This window comes from Labeo rohita, chromosome 23 (assembly GCF_022985175.1).
Source record: "Labeo rohita strain BAU-BD-2019 chromosome 23, IGBB_LRoh.1.0, whole genome shotgun sequence".
Taxonomy (NCBI): domain Eukaryota; kingdom Metazoa; phylum Chordata; class Actinopteri; order Cypriniformes; family Cyprinidae; genus Labeo; species Labeo rohita.
The window spans coordinates 11,299,616-11,320,708 of record NC_066891.1 but is presented as its reverse complement, the minus strand read 5'-3'; the positions used below and the strand labels follow the sequence as shown (position 1 = coordinate 11,320,708).

General features: G+C 41.1%; 1 protein-coding gene across 4 annotated transcripts; it reads left to right on the top strand.

Moving 5' to 3' along the window:
- The first annotated feature begins 127 nt into the window (after positions 1–127).
- On the top strand, positions 128–21,067 carry asxl1 (ASXL transcriptional regulator 1). 4 transcript variants are annotated; one of them, XM_051096023.1, is made up of 13 exons: positions 128–655; positions 8,791–8,873; positions 9,060–9,062; positions 9,174–9,291; positions 9,429–9,582; positions 11,239–11,312; positions 13,079–13,163; positions 13,769–13,888; positions 14,939–15,105; positions 15,203–15,299; positions 15,423–15,528; positions 15,637–16,549; positions 16,853–21,067. In XM_051096023.1, the coding sequence occupies exons 1-13, from the start codon at positions 599–601 to the stop codon at positions 19,874–19,876; spliced, it is 5,001 nt and encodes a 1,666-aa protein (XP_050951980.1). In that variant the 5' UTR covers positions 128–598; the 3' UTR covers positions 19,877–21,067. The 4 variants fall into 4 exon arrangements, with proteins under 4 accessions (XP_050951980.1, XP_050951982.1, XP_050951978.1 ...); XM_051096025.1 differs by lacking the exon at positions 13,769–13,888 and having other exon boundaries at positions 512–655; XM_051096021.1 differs by lacking the exons at positions 128–655; positions 8,791–8,873; positions 9,060–9,062 and having other exon boundaries at positions 9,175–9,291; positions 16,859–21,067.
- The last annotated feature ends 26 nt before the right edge of the window (positions 21,068–21,093 follow it).

Sequence of the window (21,093 nt, the reverse complement as noted above, 5' to 3'; positions counted from 1 at the left end):
GAAGTAAAAATCCACAGAGAAAATATACAAAGCACAAAAAAATAATAATTCCAGTGTTTTTTGTGTGTCGTGCTGCCTAATATGAATCACGTTTGATCTCGCCGCACATAACAATGGGCGTGGCCTCATCCCGTCAGATGCGTCAGATGAGCCGCGGCTGTAAGAGCGACTGAAGAAGAGGGGGATGGGGAGAATTGTTTTTGTGTTGCATTCCTGCAGTGTGTTTGACCTTTGACCTCATTGTTGTGTTCTCCTCGTCTTGCATTCCAAACTGAGGATTTCCTGCAGTATGCCAAAGGCTGTTGGGGCTCGCCTGTTCTTCGCCCAGTCTCTGTTTACCACTATTTAACCAGCGAGGCGTTATAAAAACTCTCTGGAACGCCGCTGCTGCAACATCCGAGTGCTTTTTTTGGCAAGCCGTTTTACGGAAACCCGTGCGTGTTTAAACAGAGCGACTACGCAAGTACTTGGGGCGAAGGGGAATCAAAGACCCGTTTGGTGTTGCAGCTAGCTTAGCACGCTAGCGGGCTTGCCGTATATCACGCACACGTTTCATATCCGCTGCAGAAATCCGCACCCGCGCGACAACGCTGAGGAAATGAAGGACAAACAGAAGAGAAAGAAGGAGCGCACGTGGGCAGAGGCAGCTCGTATGGTAATATATTAATATTTTTAAGTAAATTGTAGCGGTTTAATCCCTGTGTGTAGGGTTAGGGGTGTAGTACGGCAGCCGCGAACAAAGCTGTCTCGTCGGGTTGGACACATGCAGGCGCCGCCGCCACTGCTGCTGCTGTTTGTGTATCTGTAGTCAATGTGTGGTATTTCATAACCCGGCTTTTACCTTTGGGTTGTCCCGGCTCTTAATCCACGTTCCCTGGACTTACCCTGTCAACATAAGCGTTACATTTCAAGTGTTTGTGTCTTATTTGAATGAAGGAGCCCTTGCTGGTAGCCTAGCGTATTAGCTACTATGCCTGTTTGACCCTTTGTTTGCAGGGCTGCTTTTAGGGAGCTATGTAAAATACTAAAAATAGCCAATTAGAACATCCTTGTCTGTCATTAAAGACAGTTTTTAACAAATACGTGTCTTAAATGCTCATTTGTACGTCTGGCTTGCTTTAAGCAGTGACTATGTACAAATATAGTAGGCCATGTTTGTATGTTTCTGTTCACTTCGTGAACCATTGATCTTCTTTGTCAGTTTTAGATACTAAACAAATAAAATCACTAATGCTTCCCGTCTGTATCAAAACATGCAAATGTGTGGCTGATAATATGTAAAGACTAAAGAGGTGTGCATCTGCTGTTATGATAGTAGGGTTTCTCCTTTGTGGTGATCCAAGGGTGTATAAGATTGGTCTGTCATGCATATATTGTTGCATATTAAATGTGAATTCTACATCCTGTGGTCTATATCCCTCAAATGCTTTTCTTAGATGATCTGCATCATCTTTGTTGCGTTTGGTGCAAATTAAATGGAAAATGCGTGTCAGTGTTTTGCACACAAACTAAAAATAACTAGCTAGCACTTGCAAGAAAAATATGTACCTCTTCACGTCTGACTTCTAGACTTTCATCTAAGTCTTATGAAGAGATATAGTAGAAACAGAGTTGTACAATGAATTCATAAACCTGTTTTTGCTTTGTCTATGAAACATCCTAAGTGGTTATTGTCATCATGTCTGTCAGGTCTTTGTCTGCTTTTTCTAGGTGATCTTTGCAGCTCTCGCTCTTGAATTTGATCCACCCAAACAGCACAGACTGTCTTTGAATTTAGTCATTTCTGCAGTTTAGCTCATGGCTAGTTTGAGATTACAAGCAAGGACGGTTGGATGAACTACAGACTGTGATATCTGGTAAAAGTAGATCTTGAAACCCAAGGGTTGCCGTTTTGGGTGGGGATCTCATGTGCTGGAGAACCACTGCTTGTATGATTTATTAGAGTGCTGTGTTATGTATATCACAGTTTAGAACCTGTAATTCATATCAAATGTGATGCCAAGGCTAAGTAACATTACTTGTAATCTGCTATGTTTATTTAATGCATTGTCTGGGGTCTAAATCCTTGAAGATAATCAACTCAACCAAACAAATTTCAGACTGTGCTCTTTTGCAGATCTCACATACAGTGATTGAGCTTTGGGAAGCAGGTATGGGCATGTCTGTATACCAGGAAGAATAGTCACCCACCGGATCCTCTTCATAATAATAGGACATTCTCTCAGGGAGATGCGGGCACAAGGGAACACTCACAACCAAATAGACTGAATTCTTTAAATGCGAGAGCAGAATTTCATTAATTAAAGAAAGACTGGATATTTAGAAGATTCAGTTGTGTGAATGATTATGGAGCTTCAAAGAGCATTGCACCATTATATAATGACTTTGAAACAAAAGCAGCGGTGTGAATTGGCAGCTTTGGGAGTAAGATGCAACCAGATGCTTGGGCTCAAGGCCAGTGTATATCAGATCATCTTGCGATACGCTTAGAAGCAATAGGAAATGTGAAGCAGGCCACCTATTTTAGCATTTCTGGTCCTTCTCGATGATTCCTTGCTTAAGGTGATGGAAACCGTATAGCTGTTCTTGGTGTGTTAAAAAGACTTTTTTTTTTTTTTTTTTTTTTGTGAGCGAGAATTTGGTTTTCATTAATCCTGATTCTGGATGTGGGTGAAGCTGCGGTTTGTTTTTTGTGGTTGTTTTAATACTGCATCCTCTACAAATGGATTGGATTTTTGTGGGAGCAAAGGAAAAGTCACTGACTTAAATGAGGATCAGAGTCTTTTTCATTCAGCATGAGTTTTGTAACTTTAACCCCTTGCCCAGTCTGTTGGATATTTATTCCCTAATCCATATGATGATGATTGTTCTATATAAGATCTTTAAAAAGATGAGTTCACCCTTAGTTCAGTTTTTTTTTGACCTAATATTGTTAGTTCTTAGAAAATATCTGCCCTTTTGCTTAAAGGGATAGTTTGCCCAAAAAAAAAATCTGTCACTCACCCTCAAGTTGTTCCAGACCTGTATAATTTATTTTTTCTTTTCAAGTATATTTTCCATATTGTGGGAGTCAATAGGGATCAACAACTGTTTGGTTACCCACATTATTCAAAATAAAGTATTTTGTGTTTAACAGAAGAAAGAAGCTCATACAGGTTTGGAATAACATGAAGGTGAGTAAACAATCTTACATCGAAATAGCAGACCTCTCTCTGGTGATGCATGTCAGATTTCTTTTTTCATCTGCATACACTTTGCTTTTACACACACTTTTCTTACAGTAAACTGCAAGCTCACATTCAGATATACCTGCATCCAGTCAGCAGCTGAAGCACTGCATTTTTACACTGCATCTGTTTGGATAGTCTGTAGATGCACATTCCAAATATGTAAGCAATGAAGTTGCTACTTCCTTTTTTTTTTTTTTTCATTCATGGCTTTAAGAAAACCAAGCGATGCATTAGGGCTGCACAATGAATCGAATTTCTAATCCTGATTACAATTAAAGATGCCACAATTATGTAATCGTTAAAAGGCACAATGTTTTGCTTTCTTAAGATGTGTGTGTGTGTGTGTGTGTGTGAGAGAGAGAGGGAGTGTGTATTTTTCCTACAGGTTATCTTAAGTGGTTTTTTTTTTTTTAAATTTTTACTTTTTTTACTTTTTTTTTTTTTTTTATATTTAAAGAAGAAACCATATATAAAAAATGTGGCATGCAGTTGCTTCAAACTGTGGTATAAAGCTATTCAAAACATCATTAAATTCAATAATCGCAATTACAAGGGAATAATTGACAATTATGATTTTTGTCATAATCGTGCAGCCCTACTATGCATTTTTAAATGCGTATATGTTAGGAATATTTTCTGTTCTCTGAATGATGGTGGTGTGTAATATCACTCCATTTTTCATTCCCTATGGTACCATGAAATGGCTTGGGGTGAGAGTTATAAAGACTAGGCTGGCACAATGCACAACTCTCCACAACGCTCCTTTCAATCGCATTTTGTACACATGAATTTTGGTGCCTTGTCAGGAAAGTGTTATAAATAACTAGGACGTTTGTCTTGTCATTGGCCTAGTAGTTTGGTTGAAGTTCTCTCAGCTTGACGTTTTCATGTCTGCTTCCTTGCAGGAAGTGCACCTGGTGTTTTATAATTTAGTGCACATTTCTTTTGTAGCTTGTGCTGTTCCATTTCCTGTTCCAGTGTCCTTGGTTCTAGACTCGGCTGAGCACAGTGGGAGCAGTGCTTCCCATTTTAACCACCGAACTGACAGAAGGTTACCTGCACCAGGACTGAGAGGAAATTTACTCTGTATAAATGGAGAGAGAAGTGTTTGCTGTTGTTATAATCCGTCCCCCATTCCACATTTTAAAAGCCTGTCATACACGCCTGGAACTACTCAGCTGTGTGTGGTGGCTGCAGGTCGAGGTTATACTTAGTACATTGTGCAGAATCTCCGTAATATAGACCTAACAGAAGAAAGCCGAGTGCTTCTGTTAAAACTGACATGGTCTTAAAATAAGTATGAATTGCTATGGCACTGTAATTGGCAAGCTGAGAGCGTGCTGTGCTTTAACTGTTAAGCGCTTTTCACAGTAAACCTTCACTGAGAGATTGTCTTTTTTAATACATCCTCTTTACATGCGTTTGTTACATTCATATAGATACAGTTGGACTCTTCAGTGGTTGCAGTGCAACTGGTTTTGAGTCTCATGGCATTACAACTGGTTATCAAGTTTAAAAAAAAACAGTGTTGGGATCATTCAGTTGCACTAGGGCTGCACGATATTGGAAAAAAATTACATTGCGATGTTTTTTTCCAAACGATATATATTGCGATATTGAGAGCCATCAATCCAAGCTAAAGTCAATAATTACCAATAATTGCATATTAATAATTTCACTAATAAGCAAGCTTCATTACAAGTGACAAAAAGGTCACTTAATATTTTATTCCAAAATTAGAACATTTCTGTAAACACAAAAGCAGAACACATTTTTAAATAAAACAGCAGCTTTACACCAACCCCCCCTGGTTGGTTTACAACAATATAACTTAAATATATATTTTTTATAAAACAACTTATAAGCATTTTGGTTCACAATCTTTTAAGTCAACTTTTCTTAGCCAAAGTAAAACAGTGTTGGTGTTGGTCATCATAATCATGGCTAAATATATGAAATAAACAAAATGAAATAAAACTTTAATATATTTTGTATTAAATCTTATAAACAGATTAGAGAAAATATTCCTGTAAACAGAAAAGCTGAACACATTTAAACAGCAGCTTTACAACACCAACCCCCCTGATTGGTTCATAACATAACTTAAATATATTTTTTTTATAAAACAACTTATAAGCATTTTGGTTCACAATCTTTTGTTTTTAAGTCAACTTTTCTTAGCAAAAGTGCCAAAGTAAAACAGTGTTGGTCATCATGGTAATCATGGCTAAACAAAATGAAATAAAACTTGAAACTTAAACTAAACTGAGTATTCTTTAGCATGATCATGATCATGCATGCTTATGTATGCTGTATGCTTTGCTTACTCAAGGTTTTTAGCTAAGAACACAAGTCTATCAACCTTTGCAGGCTTGAGACAGGTTCGTTGGCAAGTGACGATGTTGCCACTAGTACTAAAAAGTCTCTCTGACGGCGAGCTTGTCGCAGGAATACACAGGTATTTGCGGGCAAGTCTGGCGAGATGAGGAAAGCTTAGTTTGTGTACTTTCCACCATGCAAGTGGATCCTCCTCTTTGTCTATTGGAGGTGTTAGCAGGTAAGTGTTTAACTCTGCTTCCAAAGCATCCTTTAGGGTCAGAGAGGAATCACCCTTTGCTTCAGTTTCTCTCTGTTTAAAGAAGCTTCCCAGTGACTTCTTTGCTTTCTTTGCCTGGGTTGCACTGGTAACGTTGGGCTCCACATCAGTGCTGCAGCTTGATTTCTTCTGGCATTCCATCATCTGTGATGCCACTGTGGCCTTAACTTGGGTCTTCTTGTCTGCACTGATGAAGTCCATCTTGAACCGGGGGTCCAAAAAGATGCCATATCTAGCAGCTTCTGAGTATCATCATCTTCGTATTTCTCATTGAGGTAGTCCAGCATCTTCTTTTTTATGTTCTTGGTCAGGTCTGTGTCTTCTTCTCGCATTTCCAGTAGTGAAGTGTTGAAGAGCTGAAGAACTGGCTTTACAAAGGAGACACTGACGTATTCATCCCCTGAAAGTGCATCAGTGAAATCCAGCATTGGGCCCAGTGACTTGCTTACAGATTCCAGCACATCTATATCTTGCCAGGTTGGAATTAGATGCCGCAGCTTCTTGTCTGCAGACAGGACCTGAGTTAAAGCCTGCTGCTGCTCTAATATCCTGCTGATCATCATCTGTCTGGAACCCCATCTTGTTTGGCATTCTGAGATGAGACAATGTGATGGTAGACTGAGTTCCTTCTGGACTTTTGCTAGGGCATCGCTGGCCTTCCAGCTGTGAGAGAAGTGGCTCACCAGCTTCTTGCAGACTCCTATAGCACGATCAATGCGGCCATCCTTTTTCACTGCATTTTCTAAGCGGAGAAAACAAACAAAATATGTAAAATATTGCAATGAGACATTTTAATTGTTTATTAATAACTGCGAACATGAAAAATAAAAGACAAAAGTCTTTTAAAAAAAGACAACCATCAATTTTTGGGAAAAATGGATGGAATTATAGCATTTTGAAAAGAAAAATAAATTTGAATTTATCAACAACAATATAGTTCGTTTGATTTAATAATCATTAATCAACATGTTCAGACTAAGCAAAAACATTTTAACAGGATAAATTGAATTCACAACATGGTCTAGGTAAAAAAAATAATAATTTTCCTGAAAACTATTGTAATGGAGTTATCGCGTTTTGGAAAAGAGCTCCTCAAATGTGCTCATAAAACTATTTTTTTGCCACTGATTCAATAATAAGTTGTTTAAAATTAAATGTTTAGTGTCTGTTTTTTCCTTACGTTTTAAAGCTCTACGTACACACATGCAACAAATTCATTTTACAATTTTTGTCAGGTTCAGGACAGGTTATTAAGTAAAACAGCTGAGTAAAAAAATTATATTTATTTTGGATAAAGATCATGGACATTACTCACCAATTGCAAGATGCAGTCTGTGGCCGAAGCACTGTAGCCTGGTCCACTTGTTCAGATCGGCAGCTTTGACCATGTTCGCTGCATTATCTGTTGTTATACAGACTTGACGTGTCTCATCTAAACCCCAAGCGGACACCGCTTCTCTCAGGGCCTCTGCAATATTCTCGGCTGTATGACTTTCCGGGAAAAATGCCGTCTGCAAACAGCGACTTTTTAGCTCGAAGTCCTCTGTGATGAAATGGACCGTCAGACTCATGTAGGGCTCCGTTGTCCTGCTGGACCACAAGTCTGTTGTAGTTGCATAGTATTCCACGTGCGACAGTTCTGCTTCAATCTTAGATTTGCATTTTTCATACAGCTCTTTTATCGCAACTTGGGAAAAATATGTGCGGGATGGTATAACATACCGCCTGTCAAGCGTTCGGATCATTTTCTTAAATCCCTCTTTGGCGACGGTATTTAATGGCAACATATCTTTAGCGATATGAAAAGTTATTGCGTCTGTTATTTCTTTTTGTCGTTGAGAACCTTTCTGGTAAGGTGTCACACTGGCAAATGCATCACAAATATTTGTTTGTTTTGGTTGACATCCAGATTTGGCTTTGTATTCGTCGTAAAGAGCTTTGTGGTGCCGTTTTAAGTGATCAGACAAATTGGTTGTGTTTCCATGTTTTGTGGCCACAACTTTATGACACTCCATACAAAGTACCTCATTTTGGTCAACATCCTCCTTTTTGTAGCCGAAATAGTCCCAAATAGATGATTTCGACTTTCTTTTTGGTACGAAATCACTTTTTTTGCGGCGGATCCTCTTCGTCGCGCATTTTTAGCAGTGAATGTTGGCTGTGAGCGGTGAGCAGCGGCACAGCGAACCAATCACTGTGCCGGCACGCGGAACGTGCGTGTCACCCCAGCAACAAGCTATACAACAAACTCGTGTTTACTTTGTGCTACCGTTCTCTTAATACACCATGGGCTTCTACCCTTCACATCGTATGTTCCGGCGATGTGACTATCGCTCACGCGCACATCGCGATGTCGATGTGAAAAGAGAATATCGTTCAGCCCTAAGTTGCACTATGCCTGGCTGTTTTTAAGTGTAAAAATGTAATGTAGACATTCCCAAACCCTTCCTGCCTATTTACACTAAAGGCTTTTTAATCAACTAATTTTGACCCATTCATCTGAAAGCTGAATAAATAAAGCTTTCCGTCGATGCATGGTTTGTTAGGATAAGACAATATTTGGCCAAGATCTTAGGGCGCAAAAAAGTCTTTAAAGTTGTCCAAATGAAGTTCCTAGCAATGCATGTTACTAATCAAAAATTAAGTTTTGAGATATTTACAGTAGGAAATTTACAAAATATCTTAATGGAACATGATCTTTACTAAATATCCTAAAGATTTTTGACATAAATAAAAAATAGATCGTTTTAACCCATACAATGTATTGTTGGCTATTGCTACAATATATCCGTGCTACTTGGTTTTGTGGTCCAGGGTCACAATTGTTCACGAAACCCACCATCCAGCCAAATCTGAAAATATGTGGTGTACCAATCCCTCATATGAATGAGTTGAGTGGGCTAATTGTACACATGCAAAATTGGCAAGTTGTTGATTTGATGTGATTTGTTTGAACTCTTGCAGGTTCTGGAGAACTTTTCTGATGCTCCAATGACGCCCAAACAGATTCTGCATGTCATCCAAACAAAGGGGCTGAAAGAAATGAGGTCTGGTATAAACCATTCATGAACATTAATGTACTGTTTCTGTTTGAGAAGTAATATTTATGCCTGAGATTTGTTTCCATGTTTATAAGTACATTTTTGCTGCCTCTTAACCTGGTTTGAGTATCTTTTATAAAAATGTTTTGTTTTTCTTTCTTTTTTTTCTCAAACCTGTTCACCCTGAAATAGAAGGTAGGTTGAGTTTATGTATCTATAAATTGTATTTTTACTTCTTGAACTGTTTAATTGTACTTTCCTAAACAGCACTTAGACATTTCTTCCCTACTTTCCATCCTTCCTCAGCGGCACAGCTCCATTGGCCTGCCTGGTCACCATGCTTCACTCTCAGGTCAGAGGAGACAGAGTGAAGAACAGTATTTTCTTCAAGCTTCCTGGAAGGATGAGTTTGTTTACCCTAAAGGTAGAGAGTCCACAAGTCCTTCTAGCTTTCTTTCAGTGCTTTACACGTTTCACTCTTGTTTAGCAACTGGATTATGATGCCAAAACCCCCATAGAATGAGCTACATATTCTGTGTATATACCCACTGATGCCTACAGAAAAATGCACCTCAGTGGACAAAGAGCCCGACCGCGAACGAGTCTGGAGATGGGACTGGCACTCCAACAGCATCCACCACATCAACAGTTGAAGGAGCAGAGCAGGAGAGTTGTGACTCCACAGAGACGGCTGCTGCTAGTGGTGAAAATGATGGTGTGTGGACTATTCATTCTTTTCATTTTTTTTTTTTCCCAGAATTGATTCATTCAGCCTCTTTTCCAGTAAGTGGAACAGGCTTATAAATTAAAGAAGCGTATAAAAGAGCTGAAAAGTAGAGGCCCCATCTTTTCATTTTAAGAAAAGCTTTGATTCCAAATGGTGATGAGCATTAAATACCCTGAGCTTAAGAAGCATGTAGTGCCTGAGAGACATTGATTTCTTTTTTGCTTTGGATGTGTGTGTTGCCATGGATACTGCGGCACATGACACATCCAGCAGTGACCTAGATGAGAGTGGTTTAGAACATGTATTTGTGTGTTGCGTGAAGGATAATACGTGCAAAATTATGCCTGGAAATGACAATGTGTTTCACATTTGCCACATTTGATGAATTTCTGTGGAAAACTGTTTCCTTTCGTTCTTAATAGATGTGGAAGGATGGTATTTCGAAGCCTGATGTTTTCAGACATCAGCAGTATCTATTATTATTCTATTTAAAATATATTTACCGTAACTAAATATGCAAAAGTATACTAGATGCCATAAGCATTATAAGGCAATTATGAGTCTTAAACACTTACATGTGTTCTCTGTCCCTGATTAAGGTGCTGGAATCCAGTACTTATGTTGATTTTTCTTTTCCCTTCTGGGTTGAAATGTTTTTGGAACAGAATACATGCATATATAAAGTATAAACCGAATACTGCTTATCATCATCATTATTATTATTATAAATGGTTATAAATGGTATATGAAAAGTGTGCAATGATAAATATTTTATATGGTTGTATACTGCTGAATGTCATTTCAGAGTCTGATCAGTTAAGAAGTAGCTGCTATTCTATTAGGGTTCATGGTTTTTAAAATGTTTTTAATCAAATTAATAGGTCTTTAATATCTAAAATGATAGGAGTCTTGATTATCCTTTTGAAAAGGTGTTAAATTTGAGGACAAATAGACGGGCAATATGTGATGACTAAACTTTAAAGGCTGTGTTTTTAGTAAATAAATGATGTTTGCATGCTGTGCATGGCTCATGGGTTCAGAGCAGTTCATAATCAATGAATATTGCATGTTTATATGCCAAGTGATTGCTTATTAGCAACACTTAATAGCTACTGAGAGGCTAGTTAGTGGGAGAACTCGTTAATAAGCACTCATACTTGCAATCAAGAATAATATTGATGCCGTTTTTGTGCAGTTTATTGTGATGAAGCATGAGACCAAATGTGATATAAATGCAACACATGAGTAGAAATTCTCTCTATTCATCTCATTTGTTTCTAATACCAAACTATCAACCAACAATACATAGTAAAGGAGAGGTAAATGTTCACCTATGCCCACGTGTTGGTAAAAAAAACACATAACACTATTGACATTGAATTATAACGTTGTTTACTCTGTGATGTTTATATTGAAATGTGCTGTAGATGGTTAATGTATTTATTTAATCTCATCTTTTTAATGAGCAGCTGAAATGAGAAACACTAGTATATTATAAAGAAATTATTTGTCAATCGTATTTGTTTTCCCTTTTCTCTCTCAAATTAACACAAGAACATGATTAAAATGTGGTTTGCTTAAGTAAAATTGTTGATGGATGTTCTGCTTTTTGTTTTTATTTTTATTTTTTTTGTTTTTTTCTAGCCTCTGTGGATGAGACTTCCTCCAGTGCTTCTTGCTCCACAGAACCACAAACAAGACTCAGTCGCTCCTCACAGGTACCATCAGTGCCTAAATTCACTTTTGCACTGAACCATCTCCTTCATAACTAATTTCTACATGCAGGACCCTTCCAGAATGGATTTCCATCTCACCGTCATTCTTTTGCGCAGCACTCAACTCCTCCTCAGATCACCAGTTATGCCAGAAGGCAGTTCTGACTTGCATAACGTGACTATGTGAAAATGAGTCATTAGTGAAGTGCCGAAAGTTAACTTTGAGTCAAATCAAGAAAACCCCACAGATAACGCTGACTGCATTAGTCATGACTAAGACCTTTTTGCCCTTTGTGTGTTGTTTCAGTTTCAGGTCAGGGATTTTTTTTTATTTTTATTTAAATATGTCATTGGATTCTAATCAGATCATTTGCTTTGTTGATCATTTACAGTAAATGCTGTAAATTATTTTGTGATTTTTTTTTTTTTTTTTAAGCTTAGAATCCACAAGAAACCCCAGCACCAGTTAGCAGATTTTGAAACTTAAGACTGCCTTCATGCTTTTCCGCTCTCATTTGCTTAATGTTGAACTTAGATGCTCACCCTTCTTGTCAGTCCCGCAATCCCCTGCCAGCCACTTAGCTCTTGTAGAGAATGAGCTGAACTGTCATCTCCAGGACAGTTAAACCCTGTCCTTTCTCTTTACTTGCATTAATCTTAAAGGAGAAATTCACTCCAGAACAAAAATGTACAGATAATTTACTCACCTCCCTGTCATCCAAGATGTTCATATCTGTCTATCTGTCTGTCTGTCTGTCTGTCTGTCTGTCTGTCTGTCTGTCTGTCTGTCTGTCTTCAGTCGTCTGTCTGTCTGTCTGTCTGTCTGTCTGTCTGTCTTCAGTCGTAAATAAATTGTTTTTTGAGGTAAACATTTCAGGATTTATCTCCATATAGTGGACTTCTATGGTGCCCACGAGTTTAAACCTCCAAAATGCAGCTTCAAAAGGGCTCTAAATGATCCCAGCCCGTGGAAGAAGGGTCTTATCTTGGGAAATGATCGGTTATTTTCTAAAGAAAAATTACGATTTGCATACTTTTTTTAACCTCAAATGCTCGTCTTGTCTAGCTCTGCGTGTACTGTGTGTATTCCAGTTCAAGACAGTTAGGGTAGGTCGAAAAACTCCAACTTCAAAATCATCCTACATCGCTGTTTTACCTTTTTTTTGTAAAGGGTGTTTGATGATCTTTGCATGTTCACTTTGTAAACACTGGAGTTCACATAGAGCTAGACAAGACGAGCCTTTGAGGTTAAATAAAAAAGCATATAAGTTGTCAATATTATTATTATTATTATTATTATTATTATTATTATTATTATTTGTATGTATTTATTTATTTATTTATTTATTTAAAGAAAGTAACCGATCATTTTTGCAAGATAAGACTCTTCTTCCTCACCTGGGATTGTTTAGAGCCCTTTGAAGCTGCATTTAAACTGCATTTTGGAGGTTCAAACTCTGTAGGAGTCCACTATATGGAGGGAATTCCTGAAATGTTTTCCTCAAAAAAAAAAAAACAATTTCTTTACGACTGAAGAACAAAAGGCATGAACATCTTGGATGATAAGGGGGTGAGTAAATTATCTGTAAATTTTTGTTCTGGAAGTGAACTTCTATTTTAATATTTCATTGTTAAAATCCTAACATTGACTTAACAGACACATATGCATTTCCATTTAAATTCTCCTTTTTGAGCATGCTGTCATTTTCCATGTCTGCGGAGGACCTGTGTGTATGTGCTCATGACTATTTCTCCCATCTCTCTTACAGTCAGGGAGGCAGAGGAAGAAAGCTGTGATGATGCCCCGTGTAGTGCTCACTCCTCTCAAGGTCAACGGTGAACACGTCCCATCAGGTTACAATAGCTCTTTTTCTTGTTCACTTATTTTCTCCCCCTTCTTTCTGTTTTCCCTCCACTCTGCAGTGGTTTTTGTATACCTGCTCCCTCTGACTGTGGATGCTCTTTATCTGAGTGGCCTGACAGTGTTTGTAATTTTACGCACTGACACTCTCTAATCATTTATAGTGCAGTCTCCTCAAGGGCAGTTTTCCCACAGTTCCCTCCTGTTGACAGCCGCCTCCTCTATCTCTTGGTTAACTTTGCACTAAAAGCAGCATCTTTTCTAGAAGCCACTGACGTGTTTGTCACTCGAGCGTCAATACCCCTCAGTGTGAAAGCAGTGTTTCTGGTTTGTCCTGTCAGCCCTGCTCTGTTCCCCCTTGGATATCTGCTTTGCATTTGCGCCTTAGAGATATCCATTCACCCCTCTTCCTCTTTGTCTCTGTGCCTTGGGATATCCGTCCCTTTGACTTTTCGTGTTTCACGCACATGCCAAATCTTTGCCTGTCACTTTGGCCTCTTTAGTGCCACTAGCCTTCATGCCTCAGCTGCCCTACCCACACTCACTCGTTCTCAGAGAGTCTCACCAGCCTCCATCCTCCCCCCACCTTTACCCTCAGGAGCAGCGGGGAGGCGCAGGGAAGGCTCTAGGGGGGGTCCAGGCCCCACTCTCCGTACCCGCTCCGAGCTGGGCTGGAAACGCACCCAGCACTTCAAGAGCATACGTGGTCTTCGTTCAGGTACAGAGGATGAAAACCAAGGACCCCCATGTGTTAATTACTACCCTAAGCCTCTTGCTCACCACTTTCCCCTAGAACATCAGTAATTCAATAACTCCTTCCCAGGTATTACACTGAAAGAGTGAATAGCTAACAAGTTTGTGTCAATCTAATGACAAATAATGTCCCAGTCTTCATTATTTCTAACCTGCAGTTAAGACAACTGGATGAAGGAGTAGGGAAAATAAACAAATAGCCAATTATTCATATAGTTTAATCATTTATTATTTGCAGTGGATGGTTGCATGTGTATTTTCTTTTCTTTTTTTTTTTTTGGGGGGGCTTGATGCTATTAAATAGTTTGCTATGTATATCTTGTCATGCTGGTTTCTCAAAGTATGTAATGATGTGTTTTGACCTGTAATAAGCTACGCCAGCTGTGACTTAAACTTTCAAAATTTAAGGTATGGATATTTATCTGTATCGGTTGGGAATCCAGTGTTTATTATTTTGCTTCAGCTCAATTTATTGCTTCTACCTTAGTGTAAGTGGGACAAGCTCATAGAAACCTCACTAATTTCAAACACTGGTCTAGACTTTAGTCTATAGCAGAGTACCATCCATGGTTTGTCTTCAGCATTTTTTTTCAGTGTCAATGTACTTTGTTTTATTCTGTCATATCTAGCTAAGACCATCTTAGTGAGAGATTGTCATGTCTGCATGTCTCTTTTAATTGTAGATATGTTTGGTAACGTGCATTATGCTTTGGTTTATTAATTGCAGCACTTGCTGATGTAATGTTCAGTTGCTAAATAATGTAAAAGTTGTGTGGATTGATCAATAGCTTAACTGTTATTTTTGCTTTAGAGTTCTGGCATAACACCCTCTGACTTTATATATTTGCTAGCACTTTATATTCATATTCGTATACGTTATCATACACTCACAGTTTGATGTGAATGTAGACCAGAGTCTGCTCTGAAGATATTACATAAATGCATTCCTGCCGTGCACAAAGGTTTCAGTAAGCAACGTTCTTATGTACACTCAATGTAAGACTGTATTTTGCAGGTCCCATGAAAAGGAATCGAGGAGGTGTGGAGGTGGATTTTGAGACTCCAGGCTCCATCCTAGTCAACACGAACATTCGTGCTCTCATCAACACGCGCACCTTTGCTGCTTTTCCTTCTCACTCCCAGCAGCAACTGCTTCAGCTGTTACCAGAAGTGGACAGACAGGTATATTCTTTGAAGGTTTTTGAATTTTCACTTGTTATAATTATCTAAAGAAAAAAATTTTTTTTACACCAAATTGTTCAATTCCTTTAATGCGTAGGTTGGCCCTGATGGCCTTGCTCGGCTAAGCAGCTCGGCCCTCAATAATGAGTTCTTTACTCATGCATCCCAGAGCTGGAAAGAGCGTCTAGCTGAGGGTAAGTCTCTTAGTATTGTCCTATAATATGTGTAAAGAAATTACAGAAACTGACCAAGACAAGTGGCTCTAGGTAATTTACTATAATGGTGGATAAAGTGGGGATATTTTGACTCTCTTGAAGGTGAGTTCACACATGAGATGCAGGTTCGCTTCAGGCAAGAGATGGAAAAGGAGAAGAAAGTAGAAGCATGGAAGGAAAAATTCTTTGAGGAGTACCATGGCCAAAGGTTTGCCTTCTTAGCCTTTTTAAAATATTCTTAAGCACCTTAATTCCAAGAATTATTTGTTTTTGTTTTTTTTTTTTTATTATTTTTTTCCCTCATTTATTTCTTTAGGTCTGGGTTGACGAGAGAAGAGGCATTAAAGCTGACAATGAGTGATGCTGGAGATGTTGCTGGTGCAGTTCTTGACTCTGATACTGCTACAGTGGCTACACCCAAGAGGCGAAGTGTTGGAAGAAGACGGAGGGAAGGCCGTATCAGACGGCGTTCACGGGCTGACCTCAGACGCAGGGCTCGGCGCACACTTTGCAAAACTACAACACCAACTGTACCTTCTGCAGAGACAACGGAAAGCACTCCAACTCCTGATGTTGAACCATCAGTTGCATCACCAGTCCCAGAAGCAACAGCAGTGCAGGCAGAGGTGGTTCTTCAAACAGACCTTGGACTGGAAGCTCCAGAAGAAAACCTTTCTCCAGAGGCAGTTCCCTCCCCTGCTCCTGTACCCACACCTCCTCCAGCTTCTACAAGCTCAACCTGCGATGAACCAGAAGCCTCCACACGCCTGTTGCCTGAAGTACCCGAACCAGTTGTTGCATCCACCTCCTCTCCTTCCTCATCCTCCTCTTCAACATCGTCGTCATCATCACCCTCTTCTTCTCCCTCTTCTGCCTCAGAAAGACAGACTTTTGCTGCAAGCTCCGATTCCTCTTCTTCCTCTTCCTCCTCCACTGCTGCTGTTGCCACCGACCCGCTGGATGACGGGGCTTCGGTCATTACCACCGGTACAGCAGGCACTGGCGCAAGCAGCCGGGAGAGCAGCCCCGCAGCCAGTCCCGCCACAGCAAGTCCAGCAATTCAGCTCAAGGAGCAGAAGAGAAGGCCAGACGAGTCCCAGGCCTTCACCAGCTTTCCCGAGAAAAGGGCGCGGCTGGATGAGCGTCAGTCCTTTCGTAACACAGTTGACTGTGTGCACTCAGAAAAGCCACAACCTACAACAGAGGAGCCCAAGGTCCCGCCAATCCGGGTATGTTCGACACGTTATTTTCTTCAGATTAGTCTTTTATACCATAGGGTTTCAACCCACTGTCCTGCAAAGTTTCTTTCCAACCTGCTTCAGTACACCTGGCCAATGACTTTTCAAGTGATCCTGAAGACCGTGATTAGCTGGTTCTGGTGAGTTTCATTGGGGCTGGAGCTGAACTCTGCAGGAAAGTGGGTCCCTAGGAGCAGGGTTGAAGACCTATGTTTTTTACACTTAAGTGTAGTTGAGTGTAGTCTTAATGTTAACCACATCTCATGAGTGTTTCTTTTCTGCCCATTCTACTAGATACAGCTCTCCCGGATCAAACCGCCCTGGGTCAAGGGGCCGCCAACGTACCAAATCTGTCCCCGCATCGTCCCCCCCAGCGAAGGGTCGCGGCGCTCTGGGACAGGGGCGCGCACCCTGGCGGACATCAAGGCCCGTGCACAGCAAGCCCGTGCCCAGCGGGAAGCCGCTGCTGCTGTTGCAGCCTCTGGGGATGGGGGAGGGCCTGGGGGGAGCGGCCCGGGGGGTGGTACTGGGATACCGGATCGCTCCAGCGGGAGGCGTTCGAGAGAGCACCCAGGTCCCGTTGAACCTGGAGGAGGAGGAGGAGGAAGACGAGGAGGAAGAGTTGATCTGGAGGAGCAGGAATCGCCTGCGAGCTCTCATTCGTCTGGAGCACAACTACAGCTATCCAGTGTAGATTCAGCAGACAGGCCTCAAACCTCCACCCCGCTCACCGAACCATCTCCTTCCTCCGTGTCTTCAAACCCATCTCTACCAACATCAGAGTCTCCGAAAACACTCACGCTATCACCACCTGCGACCGACAGCCCTGCTTCCCAGGATCAGGTGGAAGAGATTTGTGGAGTGGAAGAGGTGACTGCGTGCCCAAGTGATAAAGCCTCAGAGCAGACCTTAGACACCCCAGTGCCTACACCAAGTGAACCAGAGTCTTTTTGCAGTCACCAAGAAGGGAGAGGCGAGGAGGCAGAGTCCAGTGAGAGCAGAACAACTACCCCTGTTTGCACCTCAGCATCAAATGATGCCATATCTTTAGTACCCACCTCTATACCAGACTCGCTGCCAAGATTTGGTGCCCAGGGTGTGGATGTCATCAGGACTTTGGCAGCTTCTTCTCAATCCTGGGAAGGTGAGAAGAATGGTGGTGAGCACCACCCAGGGACAACTGGAGTTATCCAGCATGGCTCAGACTTGAAAATGCCCAAAGAGACACTTGTTACAGCCCGAAATGGATGGGTAGAAAGTAGTGAAGAGCATTCCATGAGAGACGGGATGCTGCATGAGCATAGGAATGGAGGAAGTGATGCTGATGGCAAATACGAATCAGCCTCTCTACCTTGTCTACCAAGTAACGCTGGCGAGGAAGACACTGGAGCACACAGTGATTCCACAGAGACAGCATCTGACTTTGAAAATGAAACTCAAGAGGATGAAACGGTGGACTGGCATGGAAACCAGATGGGCAGTAACGGCATGCAAGCTCAGAATACAAAGTCACAGAATCAACCTGTCATTCAGACCTCAAGTCGACTCACTTCATCAATGTTGAATCCTCCTCAACACCAGCAACCAGTCATACAGGCCCATGTATCTAACCCCAACCATACTCAAACTGTCATTCAGGCTCGCTTTCCTAATGGTGTGCCAAACCAGCCCGTCATTCATCCCCACAAGCAGCATCCAATTCATACCCATGCTATAAACCATGCTCAGGACCAGATTCCCACTGCGCCCTCACAAGCCCAAGTGCAAGCTTACCTGACACAGGCAGAGAGGGACCAAAGTAGAAATCTACGGCTGAATGATAATAGCAATGGAGTGAAGCTGTTTGTCTCAACCGAGGATGACAGCAAACCTCTCGGCAGAGAAGATTTTGTTTTAAAGAACTCAGTTCCTCCCGTTGGCAGAAGAGTTCAAGGTACATCACGACCAGTTTCCTCTGTAGAGGCTAACAACCCTCTTGTCACCCAGCTTCTTCAAGGCAGCCTACCCTTAGAGAAGGTCTTACCTCAGCCTCACTCTGTCAGCAAGCTGGAAATTAATCGACTTCCAGGTGCCCCTGCTGGTAACTCAACCAGTCGCCAACCTCTGAGAAATCTGGGACCACGTTTTAGAGGCCCATCTGAGTCAGGAGGACCTATGGAAACTGGTGGCTCTGACTTCCAGCACAAAGCCCCATCCACTCGAGTATCTCCTGGACCTGGTCGGAACTTTGGATCTTCACCACCGGGTTCCACTCCATCACGAATGGCCTGCTTGTTTGAGGAATCTAGCCCAAGATCCACAAATGTTCAGTTCGCTTCTCAACCAGGAGGTGCAGTGCCCCCAGGAGCAGTACCTGTCATAACATCCCTCCCTTCAAACTCCTCTGCTAGAACCTCAATGGATATGAACTCTCATAATGCTCCAGTATATGAATCAGCTGTCATTAAAGAGCACCCTGGACCTCTTCCTCCAAGGGGTGAAACTCCAGAGAGGCCAGTTGGCTTTCAACAGCATCCTAACAATCTCTCGCAATCTGTGTGCAGAACCACACCTGATGCTCCCTCACCTCCACATGGCGACCTTTGTCCCTCAGAGGTTGTGCCTACTGTTAAGATTAACTGGCGCCCAAGCAAACCCCAACCGCCTCAGCATCTGACGTATCAACAACAGCTATCTCCTGTAGCTACAGTAAAGAATGAAGTCTCCTCACGCCCTTCGTGCCAACAAGCTCTGACCAAAAACTCGCCCGCTCCAAACAGTGGCAATACTTCTGTTGTAATAACCAAAAAGGAGCCTCTGGACAATTTTCACGGAGGTGGTGGAGCTATGGAAGGACTGCTAAATATGGAAATGTCTCTTGTTAGAATGGCCAAGAAGGAACAAGTCAAAAATCCATACGGCCGCCAAGCAGACACCTCCGCTTCTCCCGTCTCCTCCTCCCCTTCCTCATCGGCCTCCAGTCTCCCTTACCAGCTATATGGCAAGCTACCAAAACTACAGCAGAGTGGGGGCAACGGAGGCTCCTCATCCGGCTTCAGTTACACAGCTAATGTGTCCGTGGTGGACGGTAGCGGGTTCTCCCGCAGTTTAGCCGACGGTGTGCTGCAGCTAAGGCCACGTGTGAGCGTCGGCAACAGCGGAGGCCAGAACGCTACACTTAGCATTCAGGCATTCGCGGACAGTGCTGCTGAAGAAGTGGCTCTCAAGTGTTCCTGCCGACTTAAGGCTATGATCATGTGCCAGGGCTGTGGCGCTTTCTGCCATGACGATTGCATTGGCCCTTCGAAACTATGTGTGTCATGTCTGGTTGTCAGATAGTTCGTTGCAGCTCCTCTAACACTGAGCCGGTTGGTCAGAGCAAATGCTTTGGCCACTCCAGACAATTCTAGCCCTTTGCCTGTGGTTGGATACCACTGGAAGTCTTGGACTCTTTTGAGCAAAGAATCAGGCAGGACACTGCAGTGTTAAAACAGGCCAGATTTTTTTGTTTTTTGTTTTGTTTTGATGGGCCAGGCAATACAGTAGGGCTGGAAGATAACTTGTAAGATAAAATTCAGTCTGTATTTTTGTTGCATATTTTTTCTATTGCTGTTATGATGGTGTTATTATTATTATTATTATTATTATTATTATTATTATTATTATTATTATTATTATTATTATTATTATTATTATTATTAATATTATGATTACAATAATAATGATATTGTTATTATTGGTATTATTACGTGAATTTACATGGCACGGTTGATTGTAAATTGTGCCTTTTTTTCCCCCAACAAAACATTTACCTCATCTACTTGACACCAGTCATCAGTTCAGTGTGAAAATGGTGGCGTTCCTGTTCGTTTTCTTCTCTTGATGCCTCTCTGTGAAGAGAGCTTTAGGAGAATTTTGTGTGTAATGTCTTGCAAAGAAATATTTTTTTAATCATTAAACAAGAAAATACATTTTCGTTATTTTGTAAGTGCTTTCACTCTTCCTTTTTGTTTCCATTTTTATTTTCTTATCCAAAGTGAAGTCCAGTCTGTACTTGGCGGTTAAGCACAGTATTCAAATCTAATAAAGCTGAAAGTGAGCGTATTTTCTCTATTTGATCTTCTTTAACTGAGGGTGAAGTGGGCCAAAGTTGTGTTTGGGGGAAAAAAAGTATCATCGTATCGTCACAGTGATACAGAGCATCACTTTTTCACAGCATGTCCAGATATTTCTTTTAATGTCACCCATTTAGGGAGTATTTATTATCTCCAGCCCTCATTATAATGCATAAAGTATGGTCCACACTTTTAGAAATCTAAATTATGCATTTAATCTGTCTCAGCCCAGTGTTTATCAGTGTTTAGACTTTATTTAATTTTACATTAAATGGTTGCAGAGACTACGGTCTGAGTTTATGTATCAGAGTACATACATAATACTTTGGTTTGTATTCTCCAAAAACCTCAAATTGATTTACACACCCTCTAGTCTTTGCTACATTTGGCACCTCATTAAACTGATGCAAACTTTTGTTAATTGTATGCCACATGCACACT

Excerpts from the sequence above, each read along its gene's own strand:
- asxl1 (XM_051096023.1), top strand. The coding sequence starts at position 599 with ATGAAGGACAAACAGAAGAGAAAGAAGGAGCGCACGTGGGCAGAGGCA. Across the intron at positions 11,313-13,078 it reads GACTCAGTCGCTCCTCACAG|TCAGGGAGGCAGAGGAAGAA; the intron begins GTACCATCAGTG and ends TCTCTCTTACAG. Across the intron at positions 15,529-15,636 it reads GAGGAGTACCATGGCCAAAG|GTCTGGGTTGACGAGAGAAG; the intron begins GTTTGCCTTCTT and ends TTATTTCTTTAG.